General features: G+C 43.5%; 1 protein-coding gene across 4 annotated transcripts in view; it reads left to right on the plus strand.

Annotated features, from left to right (window-relative positions):
• LOC140201573 (unconventional myosin-VI) overlaps positions 1–26,468 on the plus strand; it is a 265,342-nt gene that overhangs the window by 98,463 nt on the left and 140,411 nt on the right. For all 4 annotated transcript variants that reach the window (XM_072265885.1, XM_072265887.1, XM_072265888.1 and 1 more), the window contains 2 exons: positions 535–680; positions 20,678–20,747. In XM_072265885.1, the coding sequence (XP_072121986.1) occupies positions 564–680; positions 20,678–20,747 (187 nt within the window). In that variant the 5' untranslated portion in view covers positions 535–563. The remainder of the gene's footprint in view (positions 1–534; positions 681–20,677; positions 20,748–26,468) is intronic.

Below are 26,468 nucleotides of genomic sequence, written 5' to 3' on the forward strand. Positions count from 1 at the left end.
TCAGTCACAAGTATAAAGTGAGTAGAGCAGGGGGTTTGAGGTGCACCTGTGCACTCTTCTCATCACCTGGCTCAGAGCCTCAGCCACGGACTGGCACTCACTCTTCAGTGTCGCATCCATCTTTCAGACTGACGCACAGTGCTGGAGGAACTCAGCAGGCAAGGCAGCATCCATGGAGCGTTTCTGGTCTCTCTTCCCCTTTCCTTTCCAGTCTTGGTGAAGGGTCTCGGTCCGAAACGTCGACTGTTTATTCCTCTCCATGGATGCTGCCCGACTTGCTGATTTGTTCCAGCGCTTTGTGTGCCTGCACGTGTCTGGATTTCCATCATCTGCAGAATCTCTTGTGTTTCTCATTCTACATGTTCTTCCCTTAGATCCCCGTGTTTTGTTTTACTTTCTGGACTGTCTCTAATGAGGTCTGAGGAACTGCAATAAGTAAAACAGAACAATTAAATTGTCACTCATTTTGTAAGTTGTATATTATGTTCTTTTAAAGGAATGATTAAACTTATGTTCACTTTCTTTTTCAACTAGAGAGTCGTGTGTAGTTTCCAAGTGACACCATGGAGGATGGGAAGGCTGTGTGGGCCCCACACCCCCTAGATGGATTCCAGATGGGTTTGATTGTCGACATCGGTGTGGACTCATTAACCATTGAACCTCTAAATCAGAAGAACAAGGTGAGTGTCTATTAGCACGTGAACCGCTGGAGGACAGCAGCACCCGTGAAACAAGGGGGGTGGTCGACGTTTCGGGTAGAGACCCTGCATCAGCACTGGGAGTGTGGAGGGAAGATGGTGAATGTAAAGAGGTGAGAGGGAGGAGTGAGGCCGACACCTGACAGGTGATAAGTGAAACCAGGTGAGGTGCTAGATTGTGGGCTGATACAGCCTGGTAGGAAAGGGGAATATTGAGACAGAAGCTGGTGGGGACAGATGTGGGAGGCAAAATTGGCCAGATGGAGCCAAGTTGGGAGACAGGAGGGGGAAGGTAGAAACAGAGGCTGGTGGTGATGGGGGTGGGGGGTGGTGGGTGATCGTGATAAGAGAGGGATGTTGAGCAGATTGAATCAGGTGGAAGAGGAGGTATGAAAAGTGAATATTTGGATGAGCCAAGGAATGGAGGAAGTCCTGCATCTGCCTGTAAGGGAATTGAATGTTCTCCTCATGACTGCATGGGTTTCCTGCAGGTGCTCCTGTTTCCTCCCACGGTCCAAAGACATACCAGTTGGTCGGTTAATTTGTCATTGTAAGTTGCCCTGTGATTAGGCTGGGATTAAATCTGGGGATTGCTGGTGGCGCAAAGGGCCTATTCTTCCCTGTAACTCAATAAGTATTTAAGTAAATAGGTTGGTGATTTGACACATTGGAGTTTAGAACGGGGAGAGGCAAACTTACTGAAAGATTCTTAGTGAGCTGCACAGGTAATTATTGGGATGATATTTCCAATAGGAACCTGAGTTTGCAGGATAGGTACATAAATTTATACTCAGAACGTAAATGATCCATGAAAGAACACAATTAGAACAAAAAAGAGCAAAGTCCACTTTAATAGAAAGAGATCAAAGTTGTTATAGTGTTGCTAAACTGCAGTGATTAGGATTTTGCTAAATGGTTGAAGGGAAGTCACTGTTCTTGAACTGGTGGTGTGGGATTTCAGGCTTCTGTACCTTCTGCTCAGTGGTAGCTGTGAAAAGATGTCGTTGCCCAGATGGTGGGGATCTTTGGTGGATGTTGTCTTTTGGAGGCAATGCTTCCCTGTAGATAGTACCAATGGCGGGAGGCATGTGCCTGTGATGTATTGGGCAGAATCCACTACACTCTGCACTCCTGCTGATTAGAATTGCTGTACCAGACCATGATGCAACAGCCAGGGTTCTTCCAATGGTACATCAGGAGAAATTTGTTAGATTGTTTAGTATCAAGTCAGAGTTCAATCATAACATGGAGATGACAAAGAATTTCTTTGAGTCAGTGGTTTGAACATTTGTGTAATTCTTTAGCACAGAGAGTTGTAGGAAAGGTGGCCTGTGTATATTTAAAGTTGGGAGATAGATGGGAGTCAAGGGTTATTGGGCAGTGGCAGAGAAGTGGATAAGGAATACCTGGTAGAGCAATCTCAGGGATTAATAGTCTACTCCCATTTCTATTTGGAATCATCTCCAGTGAAACAATATTTTTCTTTAAATGGGAAGAGCAAAGCTGTTCATGTATACACAAGACAATAGGAGGAGGAGGCCACTTGTATTATTTCTGCAACTGAGATGTCATGTAATGGGGACTAACTTGAAAGTGCTATTTAAATATCAACATCTCAGATATAAAGTTAGTAGCAAAAGACTTCCCTTGGTAACTTGTAGTCCATTGAAATTTATGTCCAAGAACCTCAAAGGGATCAAAATGCCTGGTTAATGATAAGGAGAAAGCAGCTATTCTATCTGAAGATGCTTTAATAATAATAAAAGACCAAATAACCTATCAACTGATACGTCTTTGGGGGGAATACAGAGCACCCGGCGGAAACCTATGCAGTCACGGAGAGAATGTACAAACTCCTGACAGGCATGCAATTATAGGAAGAGATTTATCTTTTGTACCCCAATCATAATGAAGTTTACCCTTTGCTTTGTTAAGCATGGCCCCATGGTGGTTGTGTATGGTTGCAGAATAAAGAGAGAATTTTTCTGAAGTGATTTATACTAATTCTGCCCTTCTATCTGTTGCAGTCACTTAGGAGGAATACTGAACTGCTTTTAAATGTCCTTTGATCTATTTTGAGATGTCATTGTGTTTTCTGTGTCAGTTAGTTTACCTTCCTGTGAGGCTATTAATGTTGGAGAGAAGGATTTCATATGCTGTTGCCTTTAACACAAGTTGTGCTTGCAGTGTGTGCCAATTGCTGTGTTTTGTGTAGGGTTGAGAAGTTAGCTGCTATGTGCTGTTCAGAACATGAATCCAAGACAAGTTTAATATCACTGACGCAGGTCATGAAATTTGTGGCTTTCCAGCAGCAGTACAATGCAATACATAAAAATACTATAAATTATAATAAGAAATATATATAAAATTAATTAAATAAGTAGTGCGAAAAGAAAGCAAAAATAGTGAGATAGTGTTCAGGGCTTCATGTCCATTCAGGGATCTGATGGTGGAGGGGAAGAAACTGTTCCAAAAATATTGAGGGTGTGTCTTCATGCTTCTATACCTCCTCTCTGGTAGTAAAAAGATGTTCTGGGTGATGCAGGTCCTTAATGATGGATGCTGTCTTTTTGAAGCTTCACCTTTTGAAGGTGTCCTTGATGCTGGGGAGGCTAGTGCTCGTGATGGAACTGGCTGAGGTTGATGGAGCTTTTTCCGATCTTGTGCAGTGGCCTCTCCAGTGATGCAGTCAGTTACAATGATCTCCATGATACATCTGAGGAGATTTGTTGGAGTGTTTGATGACGCACCAAATTGCCTCAAACTCCAAATGAAAGTTAGCCAATGATGCATCTTCTTCGTGCTGTATCAATGTGTTGGGCCCAGAGTAGATCGCCATATATGTTGACACCCAAGAGCTTGAAACTGCTGACTCCTGGATGAGGACTCGTGTGTGTTCCTTTGACTTTCACTTCCTGAAGTCCACAATGAGCTCCTTGGTGGCCTTCATAGTGAATGCTTAAAGCTCTTTGGAAATACTTGTGTATGCTACTATACCGTATTTATTGAACAAAAGTGTTGACAGATGTTTTATTGTCATTTTAGTTCAAATTCCATAGATCAGAAAATGTCAATTGAGCCCACACAACTATTTTCACATTTTACTGTCTCATTTTCTAAATTTAAATATATTTTAGAAGACTTTTTTGAGCATATCTATAAAACATTGTGCATCATATCAAATCAAAAGAAAAATTCCAACCATTTACTAAAAATTAAAAACCAAAATTGTGAGGCTGAAAAACTATTCATCCCCTTTGTAATTACAATGCTAACATTCTTCAGGTGCAATTTTTACCAACTCACCCAATCTGTTGATGTAGAAAATTGGAAGATCACCTGTTTTCAATGAATTCATACGAATAAATGGCCCCCTCTCTCTGTAAGGTCCAACGGTGTGGTTGATCTTTAACAGAGCAAACCAAAATGAAGGCAAAAGAGCGTTCACGACAAGCCAAGGAAATGATAATAGAGAAGCACAAATCTGGCAAAGGGTACAAGACCATCTCAAAGACACTGAGCGTACCTCTGGGTTCAGTGCAGTCCATCTTGAAAAAGCGCAAAAAATTTGAAACCACAGCCACACTGCCCAGGTGAGGCTGCCCCTCTAAACTTAGTCGCTGGAGAAGAACGGCGCTTGTAAGAGAGGCAACCGTGATGCTAATATTTTGAGTGAGCTGCAGAAGTCGGTGACTGCAACTGGAGATGACGTTCATGGCTCCACAATTTCTAAGGCCTTGCACACAAAGGGTATTTCAAAGTTCAACGTCAATTAATTCTGAAAATACATACATGTCACCATATACAACCATGAGATTTATTTTCTTGGGGGCATACTCAATAAATCCATAACCGAATCAAAGAAGGACCGCATCAATTTGGGCGTTCAACCAGTGTGCAAAAGACACAAACTATGCAAATAGAAAAAGAAAGTAATAATAAATAAGCAATAAGTATCGAGATCATGAGACGAAGAGGCCTTCAAGGTGAGTCCATAGGTTCAGGGTATATTTTAATAATGAAGCGAAGTTGAATCAAGTTTTTCCCCTTTGGTTCAAGAGCCTGATTGTTGAGGCGTAATAGAGTGTGGGAAAATAAATGGTCGTGACTGAAGTCTGCATTCAACAAAGATTGTGTATTGCTATAGTTACTACCAAAGGTTTTGAGGAGGTGCTATGTCAACGTAGCTGGTTAGCAGGAGGCTACTATAGTTTGGGTGTTGGAGTTAGGAGTTCATTTCTGCATCCTCTGTGAAGAGTTGTATGTCCTCCCTGTGAACATGTAAGTTTCTTCTGGCACCTCTGGTTTCCTCCCACGATTCAAAGGTTTACCGGTTAGTAGGTTAGCTGGGCATTGTAACTTGCGATTCTGGGCGGTGTGGCTTGTTGGGCCAGAGGGACCTGTTCTGCACTCTCTCTCTAAATCAAGGGTTCCCAATATTTTTTATGCCATGGGTCCCTACCATGAACAGAGGCGTCTGTGCATGCCAACTATAATTAATGACCATCTGTACAAAGCTTTTGTGGGGTGCTGCTATTTCTCTGTTTCCAGACTGTGATGCTGATCTTGTGTTCAAATACAATAAAAAGAGGCATTCTCTGAAGAGAGTGTTGTTCCATGCTGGTTTTCCTATTAACTGTCAGAAATTCTAAACTGTAAAGACGGTAGCTCAGTTATTGCAAATCAGTTCTGCTATTGATCACCCCCTTGCTAGGTTATTAATATAGAATGCAACATGCAGAACACAAATAAGTGTGAAGTTTTTGATAGAAAGGCCATAGCAAATTGAGCAGATTGCAGCAGGAGAAAGGAATTTTCCAGTTGTTGAATCGAAAGACACAATGCGTTCACTAGAACTAGCGGACACAGCCTCAAGATTCAGAGGAGTAGATTTAGGATGGAGATGAGGAAGAACTGCTTTTCCCAGAGGGTGGTGAATCTGTGGAATTCTCTGCTCAATGAAGCAGTGGAGGCTGCCTCAGTAAATATGTTTCAGACAAGGTTGGGTAGATTTTTGCATCGTAGGGGAATTAAGGGTTATAGGGAAAAGGCAGGTTAGGTGGAGATGAGTCCATGGCCAGATCAGTCATGATCTTATTGAATGGCGGAGCAGGCTCGACGGGCCAGAAGGCTGACTCCTGCTCCTATTTCTTATGTTCTTGTGTTCTATAGAAGGAAACAGTTAACCTTGTATGTACTGACCTGAAAGTGACGACAAAGCACAATGGAAAGAAATGTAAATAAATTGGTTGGAATTGTATGATGTAAGACATCCCTGCTCTGTGAAAAGAGGAAAAAGAACCCAGTTAGTTCTCACCTGGAACCTACCAGCCTTCTCCTTCCCACCCTCCCCCCACCTTCTTTATAGGGCTTCTGCCCCTTCCCCCTTCAGTCCTGACGAAGGGTTCCAGCCCGAAACGTTGACCAATCTTTTCCACGGATGCTGCCCAACCTGCTGAGTTCCTCCAGCATGTTGTGAGTGTTGTCAGTCAGTCCTTCTGTCAGGCAGACTGCACCACTCAAATTTCCCAGAGTATTATTAGATGGGTGGTGGGGTGGACATGCATTTCCACCAAAGGAGGCGTAAAGCGTTCCTTCTGTCCTCCAGCCTGCAGGTCACCCTTGGGCAAGTTGTAGCACCTGCCAAGCCCCCCTCCGTCAGGGTCCTGTGAAGCCATGGGAACAGGTGGTGGATAGTCTTAGGAGCAACCGGTGCATATCGCAAGTCCTGGTTATGTCACTGACACCAAGCAATCTTTGAAGAGTATTGATAATGGCTAGGGTTCCCTGTCTTGTAACGATACAGCATAGGAGAAATCAATGGCAAACTGCTTCTGTAGAAAAATTGCCAAGAACAATCATGGTCATGGAAAGACCATAATTGACCATGTCACATGACACGGCACCTAATGAGTGAACATTATTAGATTAATATTTTATTCCAGAATTTCTTGCAGTTTCTGTTTTTATTGCAGATTTCTTGCATTGTAATTTTTTTTATTTTCAGCGAAACAAACTTGGCAAAGGCACCAAAAATCCTTTGCGTATGGAGTTTCATAGCACACTATGTAGGACAGGGTTCTGAACCTGGGGTCTATGGACCCCTCGGTTAGTGGTAGGGGTTTGTGGCATAATACAGGTTTATAACCCTGCTTTTGGAGGTTGAAATGAACCATCACATTCCTTCTCTTTATTTCCTGTTGATGGGCCTCCCCCTGCTCATTCATGTACTGGTATCAGTCTTTGAGTCAGCAGATTGTCCCTCTTGTAGGGTGTGGGCAGTGGGTTTAAGGTGTGCTCCCTTTTTAGTGAGAGAAGTCAAGTTCGTTGTCATTTAACTCTATACATGTATACTGCCGAATGAGACAATTTCTCCAGACCAGGCTGTAAAGCACAGTGGTGCATATAGCGCACAGTAACAGAGGCAAGAATAAGATCTACAGATGAATTAAACATGGATAAACAAAGTAAGGTGCGTAAATAACAGGAATTCTGCAGATGCTGGAAATTCAAGCAACACACATCAAAGTTGCTGGTGAACGCAGCAGGCCAGGCAGCATCTGAAGGAAGAGGGACAGTCGACATTTCAGGCCGAGACCCTTCGTCAGGACTAACTGAAGGAAGAGTGAGTAAGCCCTTACTCACTCTTCCTTCAGTTAGTCCTGACGAAGGGTCTCGGCCTGAAACGTCGACTGCACCTCTTCCTACAGATGCTGCCTGGCCTGCTGCGTTCACCAGCAACTTTGAAGATGCGTAAATTGTACCTTACCTTCCAACATTTAATTTATCTGGTGACACTTCAAATGTGATGCGGCTGGGAGTTCAGAACTGTAATGGTCTGAGGGGAGAAGCTGTTTCCCACCCTGACCATTCTTGTCTTAATGCATCGGAGTCTCCTGTCCGAGGGTAGAAAGTCAAGGAGGATGCTGGATGGATGGGTAGGGATCCTTGATCATACTAAGGGCCCTGCGTATGCAGCGGTGCTGAAAAGTGTACCCGATGGATGGTAGGGAGACCCCAGTCAGCTCTTCCCACTGTCTTTTGTAGGGACTTGCGGTCGATGCTCTGCTGCTTCCGTACCACATGCAGATTGTCAGGACACTCTCCTGTAAACTTCAGTTTAAAAAGTGTTGACTTGTCCGCTTGCAGATGGATATTTAAGATTCCAAGGTGTCAGTTACCTAGTGCTCTGGCCAGTGTTTCTCTTGTGTTTAATTTGATCAGTATAGGTGCTCTGCTTGTTCATTTACATTACAGTTTGAGTAGCCGCCTGCTACATTGAGCATCACAACTAGGGTACTTCATTGGCTCAAACCACTGTGTGATGTCCTGAGGACCAAGAAGGCATCATTGAGATGCTGGTTCCTGTTTAAGGCCAGAGCCCCAGGAGTTCGTCTACTTCTCTCTGTTTACACAATGTGCTGAAGCCGTGTTGTGGCAGATGGGATTTTAATGATGAGTCAACTTCCTCCAGGGTTTCTTTTTCCAGTGCAGGTGCAGGAAACATGTCAGCAAATTAACTTGTTATGTGAACCTTTGGAGGGAATTGGTGGAGAGGATAGTTTATGCATTGAAATTCCAGCTGAAATCAATTCTCAAAGAGCTTAATTATTTGGGAAATAATATACTTGAAAATGTTCATACATGACGTTGGCACAGAGTAAAATTAAGTATTCTGCTCTAGTTGAGGGGTCAACTAGTAACTAATAACTATTCTTGGTTTATTTCTAGGGTAGGTAAAGCATTCAAACATGGGAGCCATTTGGAGCCTGGCTCTCCATTTGTAAATATGTTTGTCTTTTATTTCTGGAGGTGAAGGGACGTCAAGAAGACATCTCAGAAGCAATTGACTGAACTGCTCAATATGTTTTTTTTAAACAGTGCATGGTTACAAGTTGATAGGTTTGTCCCATTCTCTGCTAGTGAATGGAACTGTTGTACTATTTGAGAAATATCCAGAACAGGCACTGCACTGGAAGATGGGTTGTTTACTGCCCAAAGTAACTCCCAGATGAATTCACTGATCAAATGCACCAATGTGCCTGACTCCCTCCTGAGAATTGTGTGTACAACTCAGCAGCACACTTACCCAGCAATTGTTTTCCCTGATCTGGGGAGCCACTCAGTTGTTTATAGAGCTGTTGACAAGATTCTCTGTTTTATGAACAAGCTGCTTGAGCTGTGTTTTGCCCCAGAATCCACCCTGTACATCTGTCTCCTCTTCCCCTATCTCTCTCCACCCACCCCAGGCCGATATCTCACATTTTATTTCTCATGAGACTGATGTGCAGTATTCACAAGCTTATCTGTTGAGGCATTGAGTTGAAGAATCAAGTTTAGTTGCAGCTTTTTAGAACTGTGATGCGTCTGCATCTGGAATGTTGTATTTAATTCTGTTTGTCCCGTCATCAGAAGGATGTTGATACTTTGCGGAGTGTCCACAAGAACTTTACCAGGACGCTGTCTGGACCGGACAGTGTGCTATGTAGAGAGGTTGAATAAACTTGGGTTGGGTTGTTTTCTCTGGAGCACTGGAGACTGAGGAGGAGACTGATAGGAGTTTATAAAATTGAGAGGCGTACTGTAGATAGGATAGAAAGTCAGGTTCTTTATTCTAGGGTAGAAATGTCAAATACTAGAGGTGAGAAGGGTTAAGTTCAAAAGACGTGTGAAACAATTTCCAGTTATTGATAGGTGCTGAGACCAATGTTCCCTCGAATTTCTTTTTACAGCTGTGTAAACCAACCATTGCTCTGAGCAGGAAATTTTTACATGGCCTGAAAATTGCACAGATCTTTAAATGTTTTTCTTTTGTTATATACTTCAGAATGAAAATTGAAAACCTGATACTTTTTAATTTATTAATTGAAGGTATAATGACATGCAGTACAATAAGGAAAAATGTTCTTGTTTCATAAACTTTTTCTTGTGTCTTTATTACAAAGCCTTTGTCTATAAGCACTGTCCAGATTAATTTCACATCCAGATGGAAGATGTGAGCTGACAGTTTGTTAACAATGAGCTACTGACTTCCATTTTGTGTTTATTGTTACAATTTGTAACATTGTTGGAACTGGAAACACTGAGCATGGAAATACATTGAACCTCCAAAACATTTCAAAGTGAAGGTTGTGGTATGTTTATTATCTAGAACAATTATGGATTGTATTCATTAATACATAATTAATTACAGGGTATTTCACAATTATATTAATAAATATTTCAAAACTATGAGCATATTTTCATATGCAAACATTATATATAAAAGAAATTTCCAACTGCTGGGCAACAAAGACTATGTGTGTGGGAGCATTTCAGTTACTGTGTTGCCGCGTGCCCGTGCAGTTTAGCGGGATCGGTAGTCAGAACCATGTGCAGGTAGAAGAGTTTAGGTATCATTAGCTAAATTGGTTTGACACAATTTTGTGGGCTGAGGACCCTGCTCCTGTGCTGTTCAGTTTGTTCTGTGTTTCCATCTTGCTTCGGGGTACTTTGTATCATGATTATCTGTTACATTATTTTACTAGTTTTGCTTCTCAGGGGTATCAGCATTGCTTGGGCACATCCGAGAATTTTGTCTTAAAATGACTGTTGTCAAGAGGAAGTTGCTTTCCGAGCAATGTTGGGCCGAAACGGCGGATTTTACTTTATGCAGCCTAGTCTAGATTGAAACACTGAACCTAATTAGCATGGATGTTTCTCGACTCACAGTAACAATGAGATTCGGCTTCATGAAGGGCTGTAAGAGTACTAATTTACTCACAGAATAAATTAGTCCTTTCACAACCTAGCAAAATGATTGAAGATTTTTTAAATCTAGATGGCAAAATATCAAAAATTACAGAATAGAAAAGGAAATTCACTTTGCCATTTTAAGTATGTGGTATTTTCTAAACAAGATCTTTGTTCTTCACATGATCAAGTCTTGGCTGAGCTTAATGGGGTTTCTGTTCTTTGTGCAGTACACAATCTTATAATTAAGGTTTCTTCATTCACAAGTTGTCCACGCCAAATTAAATCAAACTTCCAAATTCCAAGTACATTTATTGTGAAAGCATGTATGCAGTTTACAACCCTGAGATGTGTAACAAAGAAAAACCTTGGACCCTGTTCAGAGGTGGGAGGGGGGTAATCAGACCCCCCCCCCACCCCAGCGAGCAAAAAAATGACACAAGCAGCAAAAATAAATGAGTGAAAAGCACAGAATATAAAGCACCAATCCGTAAAAGTCACTGAAGGAATGCAGGCATATTCAGTTGCAGCTTTGTTTCTAGTTCAGCCTAGCACTATCATAAGTTACCTGCGTCCCGATCAAAATCACATAAGATAGCAACAAAAAAAATGAGCAACTGAAAGTTGACGATTAGTATCCATGTAAGAACACAAAATTCATTTGGAGTGAATGTTTGGACAAAGCCCCCCCCGAACATTGCTGTCATTAGTGGCACTGGGAATGCGGTGCTGAATTGAGTTCAGTCATTCTGAACTGATCCTGGCAGAGTATGCGTGTTGTGATATTACAAAACAAATCACAGATTCTGCAAGAGCCCACAGTACAAATGTATCAGGGATCTGCACCAGAAATTAAGTTCATTGCCTTGAATGTTGGTCTCTGCCTCAGAATTCCGAGTCTCATGTAAGAACATAGAACAGGAAATCTACAGCACATTACAGGCCCTTCGGCCCACAATGTTGTGCCGGCCATGTAACCTACTCTAGAGACTGCCTAGAATTTCCCTACCGCATAGCCCTCTGTTTTTCTAAGCTCCATGTACCTATGTCTAGAGGTTCTTAAAAGACCCTATTGTATCCACCTCCACCACCGCCGCTGGCAGTGCACTCCACACACCCACCACTCTCTATGTGGAAAAACTTACCCCTGACATCCCCTCAGTACCTATTTCCAAGCTCCTTAAAACTATGCCCCCTCGTGTTAGCCATTTCAGCCCTGGGAAAAGGCCTCTGGATATCCACACGATCAATGCCTCTCATCATCTTGTACACCTCGATCAGGTCACCTCTCACCCTCCGTCACTCCAAGGAGAAAAGGCCCAGTTCACTCAATGTATTCTCATAATGTATGCCCTCCAGTCGGGGTAACATCCCTGTAAATCTCCTCTGCACTCTTTCTATAGTATCCACAAAAAAAATGGGTCTCAGTTGCTTTTTCATAGCCATTATCTGTTAAACACTCTGAATTTTGTCCCGATTCTGTTAAGAGTTGCTTGTCATGATGTTTTAGAATAGGAGTCCCCAACCTTTCTCGCACTGCGGACCGGTTTAATATTGACAACATTCTTGCGGACTGGCCGACCGGGGCAGGGGGTAGAGTTGCCAACGGCAAGAGTAGCAGTCAAATTCTTTGGGTTTAACCCGAGAAAGACTACAATGACCACGAAGCCTTGCGCGGGCACCAGTGCACATGCTTGACTTGCGTGTGCGTGTACCTGCCGATTTTTCTCTACAAATCGTTTTTACCGATTCTGTTTTGGGGGGTGGGGGGGTGTTAATCACGACCGGAATATAGGTGATAAGTGGCTAATACACTCAATTTCGTTTCTAAAAGGGTTTATCTAACGAATTTAATATTAAACCCACAGCGCATATTTTCATCGCATGAATATAGTGATAAGTCAATTATCAGGGGAGTTTGAAGTAAGTGTTGAACGAACTTCCAGTAGACGTGGTAGAGGCAGGTTCGAAATTATCATTTAAAGAAAAATTGGGTAGATATATGGACAGGAAAGGAATGGAGGGTTATGGGCTAAGTGCAGATCGGTGGGACTAGGTGAGAGTAGCGTTCGGCACGGACTAGAAGGGCAGAGATCGCCTGTTTCCGTGCTGTAATTGTTATATGGTTATATAAGTCACTTATAAGTCAATAGCATCATAACATTTTAAGTAACGTTTGGATATTAAATACACAGCACATATTTTCCCCGTATGAACATATAAAATCATTGTAACACACCAGTATCGCTGAATCAGTGGGAGCCCTGGGCTTGTTTTCCTGCAACAAGACAGTCCTATCGCGGGGTGATGGGAGGCTGTGATACTCAAAGGGGGTTCTTTATGTCCAGTCTATTCTGCAATTTAGTTTTTGTTGCACTCATTGCAGAAAACTCTGCTTGACAGCGATATGATGTTGGAAATGGAAGCAACGTTTTCGGTGCTTTCCTGACTATCTCAGGATATTTAACCTTGACTTTGATCCAGAATGCCGGCAGAGATGTTATGTCAAACATACTTTTCAGCCCGTCGTCATTTGCAAGCTCGAGGAGTGGATCTCCTTCCCACACTGACACGGATGACGCACGGGTAATGACCTCGCGTGCGTTCAAGCTCAACAGTGGGCGTGACAGGGAATGAAGAAAGGTGCAGCCGACTCATATTGCCAAATCATATCGTTTCCTCGCGGCCTGGTAGCGCATGCTTTGCGACCCGATACCTGTCCGCGGCCCGGTGGTTGGGGACCGCTGTTTTAGAATATCCATTCCCTTCCCCTGTTGGAGATTTGTGTTGTATGGAAAGAGTTGTCTGTTTTGAGGTGTAACTAGGAACAGTACTTTGTTGCCTGAATGACGGTCAGACAAAAAAAAAGCTGCAGATGCTAGATATCCAAAACACAAACAAAATACTGGAAATACTGAGCAGGTCAGACAGTGTCTGTGGAGAGAGAAACAGTCAACATTTCTAGTCTCAGAATTTTCCTGCTTCTGATGAAGGTTTTCAGACCTGAAGCAATAAGATAATTCTCTTTTCACAGATGCTGCCTGATCTGCTGAGTGTTTCTAGCATCTTGGAACATTGAATGGTACAGCACAGGAACAGACACTTCAACCCGCAATGTTGTGCCAAGCTAATTAAGCTAATAACACCTAATCCTTTCTGGTCCATATCCCTCCATTCGCTGCACATTCATGTGCCTATCTAAGATGCTTTTAAATGTCTCTGTTTGAAACAACTTGCTTCACGCAGCTCCTTGGAACCTGCCCCTATAATGTTAGACATTTTGACCCTGGGGGATAAAGTTACCAGCTATCAGTCTATTTGTGCTTTTTGTTAACAGCCTTTATCAGGTTTCTCCTTGCCCTTCACTGCTTCAGAGGAAGCAACCCAAGTTTGTCCAGCACTCCTCGTATCACATGCCCTCTAATCCAGACAACATCTTGGTAAACCCCTTCTGCACCCTCCCCATTGCCTCCGCATCTTACCTATAACAGAGCAACCAGAAAAGAATGCAATTTTCCTGATATGGCCTAACCAGAGCTTTATAAGGATGCAACATAACCTCCCAGCTCTTGAACTCAACTAATAAAGACAAGCATGCCATACGTCTTTTTTACTACCCTGCTGACTTGTATGGACACTCTCAGGGAGTTATTAGTTCCCTCTGTAAATCAACACTGTGAAGAATCCTGCCATAAGTTGTGTTCTTTCTCTTTATGTTTGCTCTCCCAAAGTGCAACACTTCACACTTGACTGGATTCAACTCCACCCACCACCCCTCTGCTCATATCTGCAACTGATTTATATCCTGATGCCTCCTTTGACAACCATCTGCATTCTCCACAATGCCACCAATCCTTGTCATCAGCACGCCCACTGACCCACCCATTCACATTTTCACCAAGGTCTCTTGTATACATGACAAACACAGAGATCCCAGTGGAACACCACTTGTGACCAAACTCCAACTGGAATTTTCTATTTTTAATTTGTTGCCTGAAGATTGTTTGATTGAGGCCGCTTCAGTCATTAGAGGATGCCTTGGAGCTTCTGGCGATTGTGGTCATGCAGAGTAATGATCTGAGGCAGCTTCAGTCATTAGAGGATGCCTTGGAGCTTCTGGCAATTGTGGTCATGCGGAGTAATAATCTGTTTGATGTAAAGCTCAAACCAACCTGTGCCCAGGCTGTCTGAGCTGAGGATACGCAACTACTTCCACGCCTGACTGACCCTCGCTGCAGGTACCATTGTCCAGGAAACCCTGTCCCGGGTACACCCCATACACCCCATTTGCCCACCTGATCCAGAGTTACAGCTTTGAACAAAACACTTGCTGAAATAAACAGCATTTACTAACTTTAGTACAGTGAAATACTGCTCTGGCATGGCTCCACCTGGCCCCACTTGGGCTATAAGACGTGCAGTGGGAACAGAACAGGGCCATTCAGCCCATCAAGTTTGCTCTGCTATTCCATCATGGTTGATTTATTATCCCTCTTAACCCCATTTTCCTGCCTTTTCCCTCTAATCTTTGATGCCCTTAATAATCAGGAACCTATCAACCTCTGCTTTAAATATACAGCCGCCTGTGGCAATGAATTCCATGAATTCACCATTCTCAGGCTAAAGAAATTCCTCCTCACCTCTATTCTAGAGGGGCGACCTTCTATACTGAGACTTTGCCCTGTGGTCCTATACTCTCCACTGTAGGATCTATCTAAAACCTGATGGCTTTCTTGCCGTACAAAATCTTTGAAGGAGACCTGAGGGGCAACTATTTCACACAGAATGTGATGCACATATGGAATGAGCAGCCAGAGGAAGTACTCGAGGCAGGCAGGAGCAATAATAATATGAAAGGACGTGGTTTAGAGGATGTAGGCTAGTGGATGCTCAGCTGAGAACCTGGTTGGCATGGATATGTTGGTCTGAAGTACCTGAATCTGTGCTGTTACTCTGATGCTATGACTCAAAAGCACTTTGTAAGCTGGTGATGCATTGGGCCCCAGCATCGTCTTGTGGGGTCATCAAAAGGTGCTTCTCTCGTATTTAAATGCTTTTTTAATGATCGCTGGGTCCTGCTGAATATTAAAGGAGCGCATGTCTACCCCATCAGTGAGTTGCTCACTGGGCGAGAAAGTGAAGCAGCCTGAGTTGAAGGAGGTCTAGAGTCTAATGGCGAGTGACCTTGAGACCGTTATGGACATCATTAATATGAAGTGCTGCAAGTTTGATTTACTGATTTATTGGCGGAGGGCGGGGTGGACGGCAGAGGAGCCGGGACTATGTCATGGCGACGACTAGACCTCAAGCCGTGGTGTTGCCTGTTTACAGCTGCTGTGAAGGAGACATTGGAGCTGGCATGCTCCACCGGGGACAGCATTGCAGCATTTGGGCTGGAGTTGGTGCTTCTCTCCCCCTCCCCCTGCCGAAGACAAGCTCTGTTGCGACCATCTGCAGATTTCAGTGGCGTTGGATGGCTTGATTTGTGTGACTGTTTCTTTCTACCTTGTACGTGCTTTGTGCTGTGTGTGGCTGTTGGTGCTGTGTTTGGCACCTTGACTCCAGAGTAATGCTATCTCGTTTGGCTGTATTCGTGAGTATTCATGTATGGTTGAATGGCAATTAAACTTGAATTGAATTAGATTGAATGGATTTCAAAAATTATTGAAGTCAAGAGATTCATAAGAAATTTGGGCTTTTTCAAACTCTCCTGCTGAGCCTGTATCTCAGTGAAGCTGAGACCAAAGGTGTAATTCTCTCATCTAACATGATAGCTTCATATCTAACTGCTAGATCCAGTTCAAACCAAATCATCAAATTCACTGATGACACAACAGTATTTGGCCTCATCAACAATGAAGACGAGATGGTGTACAGAGAGGAGGCGGAGCAGCTGCTGGAATGGTGTGAGCCCAACTTGAGTCTCAACGTGGACAAGACTAAAAAATTATGTAGGGCTTCAGGAAGATGCAGGCTGACCGCTCTTCTGTGGAGAGAGTTAGCACCAAGTTTTTGGGAGTGTGCGTGATGGATGATCTCTCCTGGTCCTTCAACACTGCACTAGTCAAGAGAACACAACAGTTCCTCCACTTCCTGAGGAGATTGAGGTGAGTAAGGCTTACCCCGCCCTCATTCTAACCAACTTTTACAGGAGCACCATTGAGGGTGTACTGATGAGGTCCATCGCTGTCTGGTAGGGGAACTGCAGGGCATCTGACCGCAGGATCTCACAAAGGATTGAGAAGGCTGCTGAGAGCATCATGAGAGTCTTCCTTTCAGTCATCCGAGATACTTATCAAAAGTGCTGCATGCGCAAGGCCCTTAGCATTGTCAAGGGTCCCTGCCATCTGTACAACAATCTCTTTGATCCCCTACCATCAGGCAGGAGGTACGGTAGTGTAAGGACAAGGACTGTTCAGATCGGAAACAGTAATCTCTTTCCCCAGCCTGCGAGACGACTGAAATCCCTGCCGCCACTCAGGTCTCATCACGTATGAAGCGCCAGTGCATCGTACTATGTACTTTTTAACTGGTGTTGTAAATGCACCTTATGCTAAATTCTGGAATATGTTTTATTACTTGTTAATTTATTTGTGGTAACATTACATTGTGTTGTGTGTGAGTCATATGTAGTGTGTTGTGCACCTTGGTCCGGAGTAAGGTGGTTTTGTTTGGCTGTGTAAGTGACAATAAACATGAACTTAAACTTGAGCCTGGTCGTTGTAGGGTAACAAATGTTCCTGAAGCTGATGGTATGGGACCTGGAGCTCCTTCCCAGTGGCAGCAGCAAGAAATGAGCCTGGCCTGGATCATGGGGGTACTTGATGGAGATTACTTTCTTGTGGCAGTGGTCTTTTCAGATGTGCTCAAGGGTGAGGAGGGCTTTTCAAGTGATGGACCAGGCTGTATCCACTTCATTTTGTCGGCTTTTCTGTTCACAGGTATTGGTATTTCCATACCAGGCCATGATGAAAACAGTCAGGATACTCTCTGCTGTGCATCTGTCAAAGTTTGTCAAAGTTTACTAATCTGTGCAAACTTCTTTTAAAAAAAAAGTAGAGGCACTGCAGTGGCACTTGAATGTCCAAGGACAAATCTGAGGAATTTAAAGTTACTGATCCTCTCCACCACTGATGTCTAACTCATGAGCCTCTGGTATCCTCCTGTTGTAGTCAATAATCAGCTCTTTGATTTTGCTGACAATGAGTGAGAGGTTCTGACACCATTCAACCAGAATTTCAATCTCCCTCCTATGTGCCACCTTTGCTTCAGCCAACAGCAAACTCAAGTTGGCATTGAAGTGGTACTTAGCCTCATGGTCACACACATAAAGTGAGTAGAGCAATCAACACTGAGCCTTGTGGTGCACCTGTACTGATGGTGATTGTGGAGGAGATGTTGTTCCCAGGACTAATTGGGATCTACAAGTGAGAATCCAGTTGCACAAGGAGGTATTGAGGCCAAGGTCTTGGAGCTTATTGATTAGTTTTGAGGGGATGATGGTATTGAATGCAGAGCTGTAGTGAATGAAGAACATCCTGATGTTTGCATCTTTACTGTCCAGATGTTCCAGGGCTGAGTAAAGAGCCAATGAAATGGCATCTGCTGTTGATCTACGACAGTGGTGTTGCCAACAAATTTGAATATGGCATTGGAGATGTGCTCAGCCACACAGTCATAAGTGTAAAGCGATAGAGCAGGGGGCTAAGCACACAGCCTTCTGGTCCACACGTGCTGATGGAGATTGTAGAGGAGATGTTGTTGCCAATCTGAACTGGCTGGGGTCTACAAGTGAAGAAATCGAGGGTCCAATTGCATAAGCAGGTACTGAGGCCAAGGTCTTGGAATTTATGGATTAGTTCTGAAAGGATAATGCTATTGAATGCGGAGCTGTAGTTGAAAAAGAGCTTCCTGATTTATGCATCTTTGCTGTCCAGATGTTCTAGGGTTTAGTGAAGAGCCAATGAGAGGGCATCTACTGTGGACCTGTTGCTCTGGTAGGCAAATTGGAGCAGATCCAAGTCGTTTCTCAGGCTGGAGTTGGTATGTTTCATCACCGACCTCTCTTCACAATCACCGTAGATGTAAGTGCTATTAGACAATGGTCATTGAGGCAGGTCACTGTGCCCTTGGGTACTGGTATGACTGCAGCCTGCTCGAAGCAGGTTGGTTCCTCAGACTGCCAAAGCAAGAGGTTAAAGACGTCAGTAAGCACTCCAGCCAGTTGATTAGCACAGGTCTTCAGTACTCAACCAGGTTGGTGTCTGGGCCAGATGCTTTCTGTGGATTCACCCTCCTGAAGGATGCTCTCATGTTGGCCCCAGAGGGTCTTTGGGGGCTTTGGGAGTTTGTGAATTTGCCTCCATGTTCCGTCGGTCAAAGTGAGCATAAAAGGCTTTGAGCTCATCTCGGGGAGAAACCTTGTATCATATGTACCAATAAAGGAAGGGCATTGTAAACTGAACTGCACCTGCAAAATCCACTGTCTACATCAGCTCTTGATACCTGCTGCATGTGGTTTCCTGATTGCAAGACGGTTTGATATCCTGTTTTGAAGCTCAGTGCATTTAGAGCTCAGCCATCGGCACGATAGAGCTGGCATGATGGCACTCTGGACTGACAGGGCACTGCTCGTACATTTCCTGACCTCTGTCTGCACAATCTGCCGTTGAGTGAATGTAAGCTGTGTGTACTCATTAGTATCAGTGTTGATGAAATACGTGATAGGTCATGTAAAAAATATCTCCCTTTCATGTCTTCACACACCTGGTTATAATCTCAATGTTTCTCACTGCGAAAGTTATAGGAATATGTGGCAGCCCCATTCCTTCCTCCCACACGTACACAGTCCTTTTACCCCAAGATTTTCCGTCTTCCTTGGTCTCCAGTCTCCAGTGGACTTGGATTTTCACTCAGATCTGCATTTATTGGAGGCCAAAGAAGACATAGCTATTGATAGGACTTTGACTACCCCAGTGGACTCCCTGAAATTCACAGCCATGCGTTGCCCATACATTAAATTGAAATAGTTGCCCCTTGACAAGAGAGCAGCCAGTAATAAACTGATGCCAAGTTGCAACTGCGCATTGTCGGGAGGCATTCGGGAGCAGGGCAGGTTAAGACTGGGAACGTCAGGACTTTGTTGATCTGCTGGTATTGACCTTCTGTCAGAAGGAGAATGGAGAGGGGAGGGCACGTTGGGCAAAAAAAACAGCATGTTTCCACTGGATTGTGACCATTTTATTTACATGCATAATTCACCTTTTTTCTTGTACTGTGGGAATTTCAGTCAGTTCAGCTTCATTAATGTGATGTCTCCTTTTGATGTGGGTTGTATCTTACATTTTTATAGTTGCACAATTAAATGTGGAATTACTGATTTAAGTTACCAAAGCACACTTTTTCTGTTAGGCTGAAGGCCTGTTTCAGATCTTCTGCTGTTATAGAAGCTGCAGTTTCCCCGACACTGGCACCTCAGGGTTGTAACGCTTAAGGTGTGGGGAACGTAGTGGTTGAAAATTCATGATGGTGTCCAATGGGATGTTCCTGAGGAAGAAGTCTTCCTACAGGGAGCTTAGAATGTCCATTGGCCCTCAGGAAGCCTCTGGATTTGTGGCCGGAGTGCATCCTGCACAAAGACCGCTCGTTTGTTATGTGCTGTGTCGTATGACGCAGGTGATTACGGTTGACTGTGACCATGATTGTTCTTGTCAAATTTTTCTACAGAAGTGGTTTGCCATTGCCGCCTTCTGGGCAGTGTCCTTACAAGACAGGTGACCCCAGTCATTAACAATACTCTTCAGAGATTGTCTGCCTGGCATCAGTGGTCGCATAACCAGGATTTGTGATGCACACCAGCTTCTCGTACGACCATCCACCACCTGCTCCCATGGCTTCATGTGACCCTGTTCAGGGGGACTAAGCAGGTGCTACACCTTGCCCAAGGGTGACCTGTGGGCTAGTGGAGGGAAGGAGCACCTTACACCTCCTTTGGTAGAGACGTATCTCCGTCCTGCCACCCTGCACAAGTATTGTCATGTCCTAACTTCAAGTTTGTATATTCTAATAGAAATATACAGATTGGAAAGATATAAGTCTGCATAGAAATCACTCCACTGGAAGGAACACCTGGTGATGAGGTTTCCAGTTGCTTGGAACTATTGGTTTCTTATTAATGACAAATATTATTATCATTTCTTAAAGCTTTGCTGCAATGAATTAACACAGATTTTCTTTCCCCCCCCCAGACTTTTTTAGCTCCTGTCAATCAAGTTTTCCCTGCAGAAGAAGACAGTAAAAAGGATGTTGAAGATAACTGTGAGTATGATGCATGGTTCTGGGATGGCATTAACCCAGACACTTTTCCTGCAGTCTGGAGTCATTCTCTTGAGTATTGCCATATCTCTGAATTGCCAGATTTGCACTTTGAACAGGTTGAACTCTTAACCCAATGCAAAGTGTTTAGTAAACCATTCTACAGTTACACAACATTGATGACCTTCACGGTTCTAATAACACTGAAGCATTGCACCTGCCTGGAACGGTTCACTCAAGCACACTCTCACACATTCGCTAGCGATTGGTCCCTAATTACTCACTTTGTGACGACTGATGTAAACTTCCTCCTTAAACTGAAGCTCTTTATTAGGGCACCTGTCTTGCCAGGAATATTCCCCAGGCTGGAACTCCAGCTTTGTAATCTGAATTTATCACTTAACCCAGTTTTCAACCTGGTGACACACCTCAACTCTGAACTGATTCCACAACCTACAGATTCACTTTCAAGGACACCACAACTCATTACTCAGTGTTTTTTTTGCACAATTTGCCGCCTTTTGCACATTGATTGTTTGTCAGTCTTTGTTTAATGTGTTGTTTTTCATAAATTCTGTTGTGTTTTGTTATTTTTCTGAAAATGCCTACAAGGAAATGAATCTCAGGGTAGTGTATGGTGACATTAATGTACATTGATAACAGATATATTTTGAATTTAATTCCTCAGCCTTTCAATCCTGCATATCAGGGTCATTGTCACTATGATTTCAGTGGTGAAACTATGAAACTGTATTGTGTCATTGTATGAGACAGTATGTTTGAACTGTACTCAACTGAGAACATCACCCACAGTTTCATTTCAGCACACTGTTTTATTTTGGCTTGTAATCTTGTTTGTTCAGATCCCATTAACGTGCTGTTTTATTTCTGAGAAGGAGATAAAGGGTTGCAACATTCTTGCTCAGGAACGTCAGAAGGAAGCAACAAATAATGCCTCATTTTAATTTTTGGCACAATGTGCACAAGTTGTTAATAATGGTCACAAGTATTTTTGTGTTCTCCAAAGCAATGGATGCAGTACAGCTTGTAATTGAAAATTACGTAATGTTGCATTGAATAATTTTAGAATTAGCAAGGAAACCAGTATGCCTCGCAGTTCTTTTGTCAGTCATAGAAAACTGCAGCACAGAAACAGGCCTTTCAGCCTATCTAGTTGGTGGTGAAGCAATTTGAACCGTCTCCTCCCATAGCCCTCCATAGCCCTTCCATCCATGTACCTATCCAAATTTCTCTTAAATGTTGAAATCAAGCTGGCATGCACCACTTGTGCTGGCAGCTCATTCCACACTCTCACAGCCCTCTGAGTGAAGATTCTCTTCAAGTTCCCCTTAAACTTTTCACCTTTCACCCTTTACTCATGACCTTTTAGTTCTAATCTCACCCAATCTCAGTGGAAAAAGCCAGCTTGCATTTACCCTATCTATATCCCTCATGATTTTGTATACCTCTATCAAATCTTACCTCAATCTTCTATGTTCCAAGGAATAAATTCCCAACCTATTCAACCTTTCCTTATAACTCAAGGCCTCCAGACCCAGCAGCATCCTTATAAATTTTCTCTGTACTCTTGCAATCTTATTTATGTCTTCCCTATAGATAGGTGACCAAAACTGCACAAAAATACTTCAAATTGGGCCTCACCAGTGTCTTGTACAACTTCAACGTTACATCCCAACTTCTGTACTCAATACTCTGATTTATGAAGGCCAGTGTGGGAAGAGCTTTCTTTATGACTCTATCCACCTGTGACACTACTTCCAATGAACTATGGACCTTATTCCCAGATCTCTTTGTTCTACAGAACTCCTCGTTAAGTCCTACCATGATGAGTCCTGCCAAATGCAACACCCTGCACTTGTCTGCATTAAATTCCATCAGCCATTTTTCAGCCAATTTTTCCAGCTGGTCCAGATCTCTGATAGCTTTCCTTGCTGTAACTACACCTCCAATCTTGGTGTCAACTGCGCACTTGCTGATCCAGTTAACCGCATTATTATCCAGATCACTGATATAAATGCCAAACAAGACAGACCCAGCACCAATCTCTGAGGCACACTACTAGTCACAGGCCTCCAGTCAGAGAGGCAAACATCTACTACTACTCTCTGGCTTCTCCCACAAAGACAATGTCTAATCCAATTTACTACCTCTTCTTGAATGTTGAGGACTGAAACTCCTTGACCAACCTCCAATGTGGGACCTTGTCATGTACCTTGCTAAAGTCCATGTAGACACATCCCTTTGACGACTTCAACTTTCCTGGTAACTTCTTCAAAAAAAAAAACTCTTTAAGATTGGTTAGACATGATCTACCATATACGAAACCATGCTGACAATCTCTGATCAGTCCATGTCTATCCAAATACTCATATATTCAGTCCCTTAGAGTACCTTCCAATAACTTTCCCACTGCTGATGTAAGACTCACCACCCATAACTTCCTGCTTATTTTTAGAGAATTTTTTTGCAGAGGAGATTTACCAGGATGCTGCCTGGTTTAGAGAGTATGGATTATGAGTAGAGATTAAGGGAACTAGGGCTTTACTGTTTGGAGAGAAGGAGGATGATAGAGATGTACAAGATATTAAGAGGAATAGACAGAGTGGATAGCCAGCGCCTCTTCCCCAGGGCACCACTGCTCAGTACAAGAGGACATGGCTTTAAGGTAAGAGTGGGAAATTCAAGGGGGATATTAGAGGAAGGTTTTTTACTCAGAGAGTGGTTGGTGCGTGGAATACACTGCCTGAGTCAGTGGTGGAGGCAGATACACTAGTGAAGTTTAAGAGACTACTAGACAGGTATATGGAGGAATTTAAGGTGGGGGGATATATGGGAGGCAGTGTTTGAGGGTCGACACAACAATGTGGGCCGAAGGGCCTGTAACGTGCTGTACTATTCTATGTTCTATGTAAACAGTGGAACAACATTAGCTATCCTCCAATCCTTTGGTACTTCACCCGTGGCTAAGGATGATTTAAGTATCTTTGCTAGGGCCTCTGCGGTTTTTGCAGTTGCCTCCCACAGGGTCAAAGGGAACATCTTGCCAGGCCCTGGGGATTTATCCACCCTAATTTGCCTCAAAACACCAAACAGCTCCTCCTCTGTAATCTGTGCAGGTCCATGACCTCACTCTGCTTTGCCTCACTTCTATAGACTGTGTCCATCTCCCAAGTAAACACACTTGGTAAAAATTCATTTAAGGTTTCCCCCATCTCTTTTGGCTCCACACATTCTGATCTTACGGAGGACCAGTTTTGTCCCTTGCAGTCCTTGAGCTCCTAACGTGTTTCTGGAACGCCTTGGATGATTGTTCACTTTGTCTGCCAGGGCAACATCATGCCTTCTCTTAGACTTCCTGATCTCCTAAGCGTTTTCTTGTATTTCTTGTATTCCATAAGCACCTCATTTGTTCCTACCTGTCGATACCCCCTTTTCTTAAGCAGGGCCTCAATATTTCTAGAAAAACCAATGTTCCCCACACCTGTTACCTTTACCTTTTATTCTGACAGGCACATAAAGCCTTGTACTTGCAAAATTTCTCCTTTGAAGGCCTCCCACTTACCAAGTGCACCTTTGCCAGAAAATAGCCTGTCCTAAGCTACACCTCCCAGATCCTTTCGGATACAGGTTTCCCCTGCCATCCGAAGGTAGAACGTTCCTGTGGAACGGTTCGTAAGCCAAAATGTCGTAAAGCGAAGAAGTAATTACCATTTATTTATATGGGAAAATTTTGTGAGCATTCGCAGACCCAAAAATAACCTATCAAGTCATGCCAATTAACACATAAAACCTAAAATTAAAATAACAGTAACATATAGAAAATGCAGGAATGATATGATAAATACACAGCCTATATAAAGTAGAAATACTTCTCTAGAACAATTGCCTGCGCAGATCTCCGTAGCGGAAATCTCACACAAGCGTTCTTGGCAGAAAATCTCACGCATGCGCTGTTGGCATAAACGCGCTCTCCAGTAACCTTTAAACTATGAAGCTGCCAAATCTACCAAATAACACGTAAAAATACACAGACTATATAAAGTAGAAACAATGTATGTACAGTGTAGTATCACTTACGGGAATTAGGAAGACATCGAGCACACTGATGATGGTGTGTTCGACTGAGTCGTCGCAGGCTGGGTGGTGCAGTGGCCCCCACCCTCCAGGCCGCCGACTGATACATTGCTGCGAAGCACGCAGGGGTAACCGGGAGGCACACAGCACATCTTTAAGAAAAAAGCTGAAATAAACATGCTAATTAATTAGGTGCTGCTCGGGACGTAAATGGCGCAGATCAGAGGCGATTGCCGATTGCATCAGCACTGATCTGGGCCGACAATTATGTGCTAGGCGGCATCTAATTAATTAGCATGCTTATTTTGGCTTTTTTCTTAAAGATGTGGTGTGTGCCTCCTGGCTACTGCTGCATTCTCCGCGAATCGGTATAGTATCTGTCCGGGGCCCAGGGGTTGGGGTGGTGGGACATGGGGGTGTCATCTCATTGTCAATCAGGGCAGGCAGCTCATCTTCTCCTATGACTGCCTGCCTCGATGTTGAAGGTTGAGGTTCGTCGTCTGCTGTGGCTGATGTGGAAGGCTTGCTTGACTGCTGAGCCTTGATTTCGATTGTTATCCTTTCCTCTTCCAATTGCATCAGCTCTTCATCTATCAGTTCTTGGTCATGGGATGCCAAAACCTCTTCAACATTATCTTCGTCAGCTTCCACAAGCTAAACTCACTTTGTCCTTGCTTCGTTCACCACGATCGAAACGCTTAATTATGTCTAGTTTTATGCTAACACCCTTACGAGCTCTTTCAGGCTTTTCCGACACCTTAGAATTCATCTTGCTAACGGCTGCTCAATGCAACGTGTTTAAGCAATGCTGGCGAGAATCCAGGGGAGAGCGGCTGCTCGGGGCACGCGCTGCCTTTTATCGCGCGCTGATTTTTTATCGTGCGCTGCCTTTCTTCGTAACAGTGAAAACACCTTCTGAAAGCGAAATCAGGGTACTAATGTAGGTCTTTCGTAACAGTGAGGTTTCGTAAAGTGAACATTCGAAAAGCGGGGGACACCTGTACCATCAGAATTGGCCTTTCTCCAACTTACAATTGCAGCTCACAAGACCAGACCAATCTTTTTCCATATTTACTTTAAACTAATGACATTATGATCACTTGATGCAAAGTGTTCTCCTACACAAACTTTGGTCACCTGCCCTATCTCATTCTGTAATAGCAGATCCAATATTGCACATTCTGTCGTTGGGACTATTATGTACAGATTAAAGAAACTTTCCTGAACCCATCTGATGAATTCTATCCCTTCTGTTACAGTATGGGAGTCCTAGCCAATATGTGGAAAGTTGAAATTACCTTAATATAACAACCTTGTGTTTCTTACAACAGCCTGTGATGTCCCTACAAATTTGTTCCTCTAATCCTGTGGACTGTTGGGTGGTCTACAATATAGCCCTAGTAACGTGGTCAAACCTTTATTATTCCTCAGTACCACCAATAGTGCCTCACTAGAGAAGTTCTCCAGTCTTTTCTGACTGAGCACTGCCATGACATTTTCCATGATTAGTAATGCTACCCCTCCCCCTTTGATTCCCCCACCCCCCCCCCGCCCACTCTATCATGTCTAAAACAACAGAACCCCAGGATACTGAGCTGCCAGTACTGCCCCTCCATGAATGGCTACAAT

The sequence above is a fragment of the Mobula birostris genome, chromosome 8 (assembly GCF_030028105.1).
Source record: "Mobula birostris isolate sMobBir1 chromosome 8, sMobBir1.hap1, whole genome shotgun sequence".
NCBI lineage: Eukaryota > Metazoa > Chordata > Chondrichthyes > Myliobatiformes > Myliobatidae > Mobula > Mobula birostris.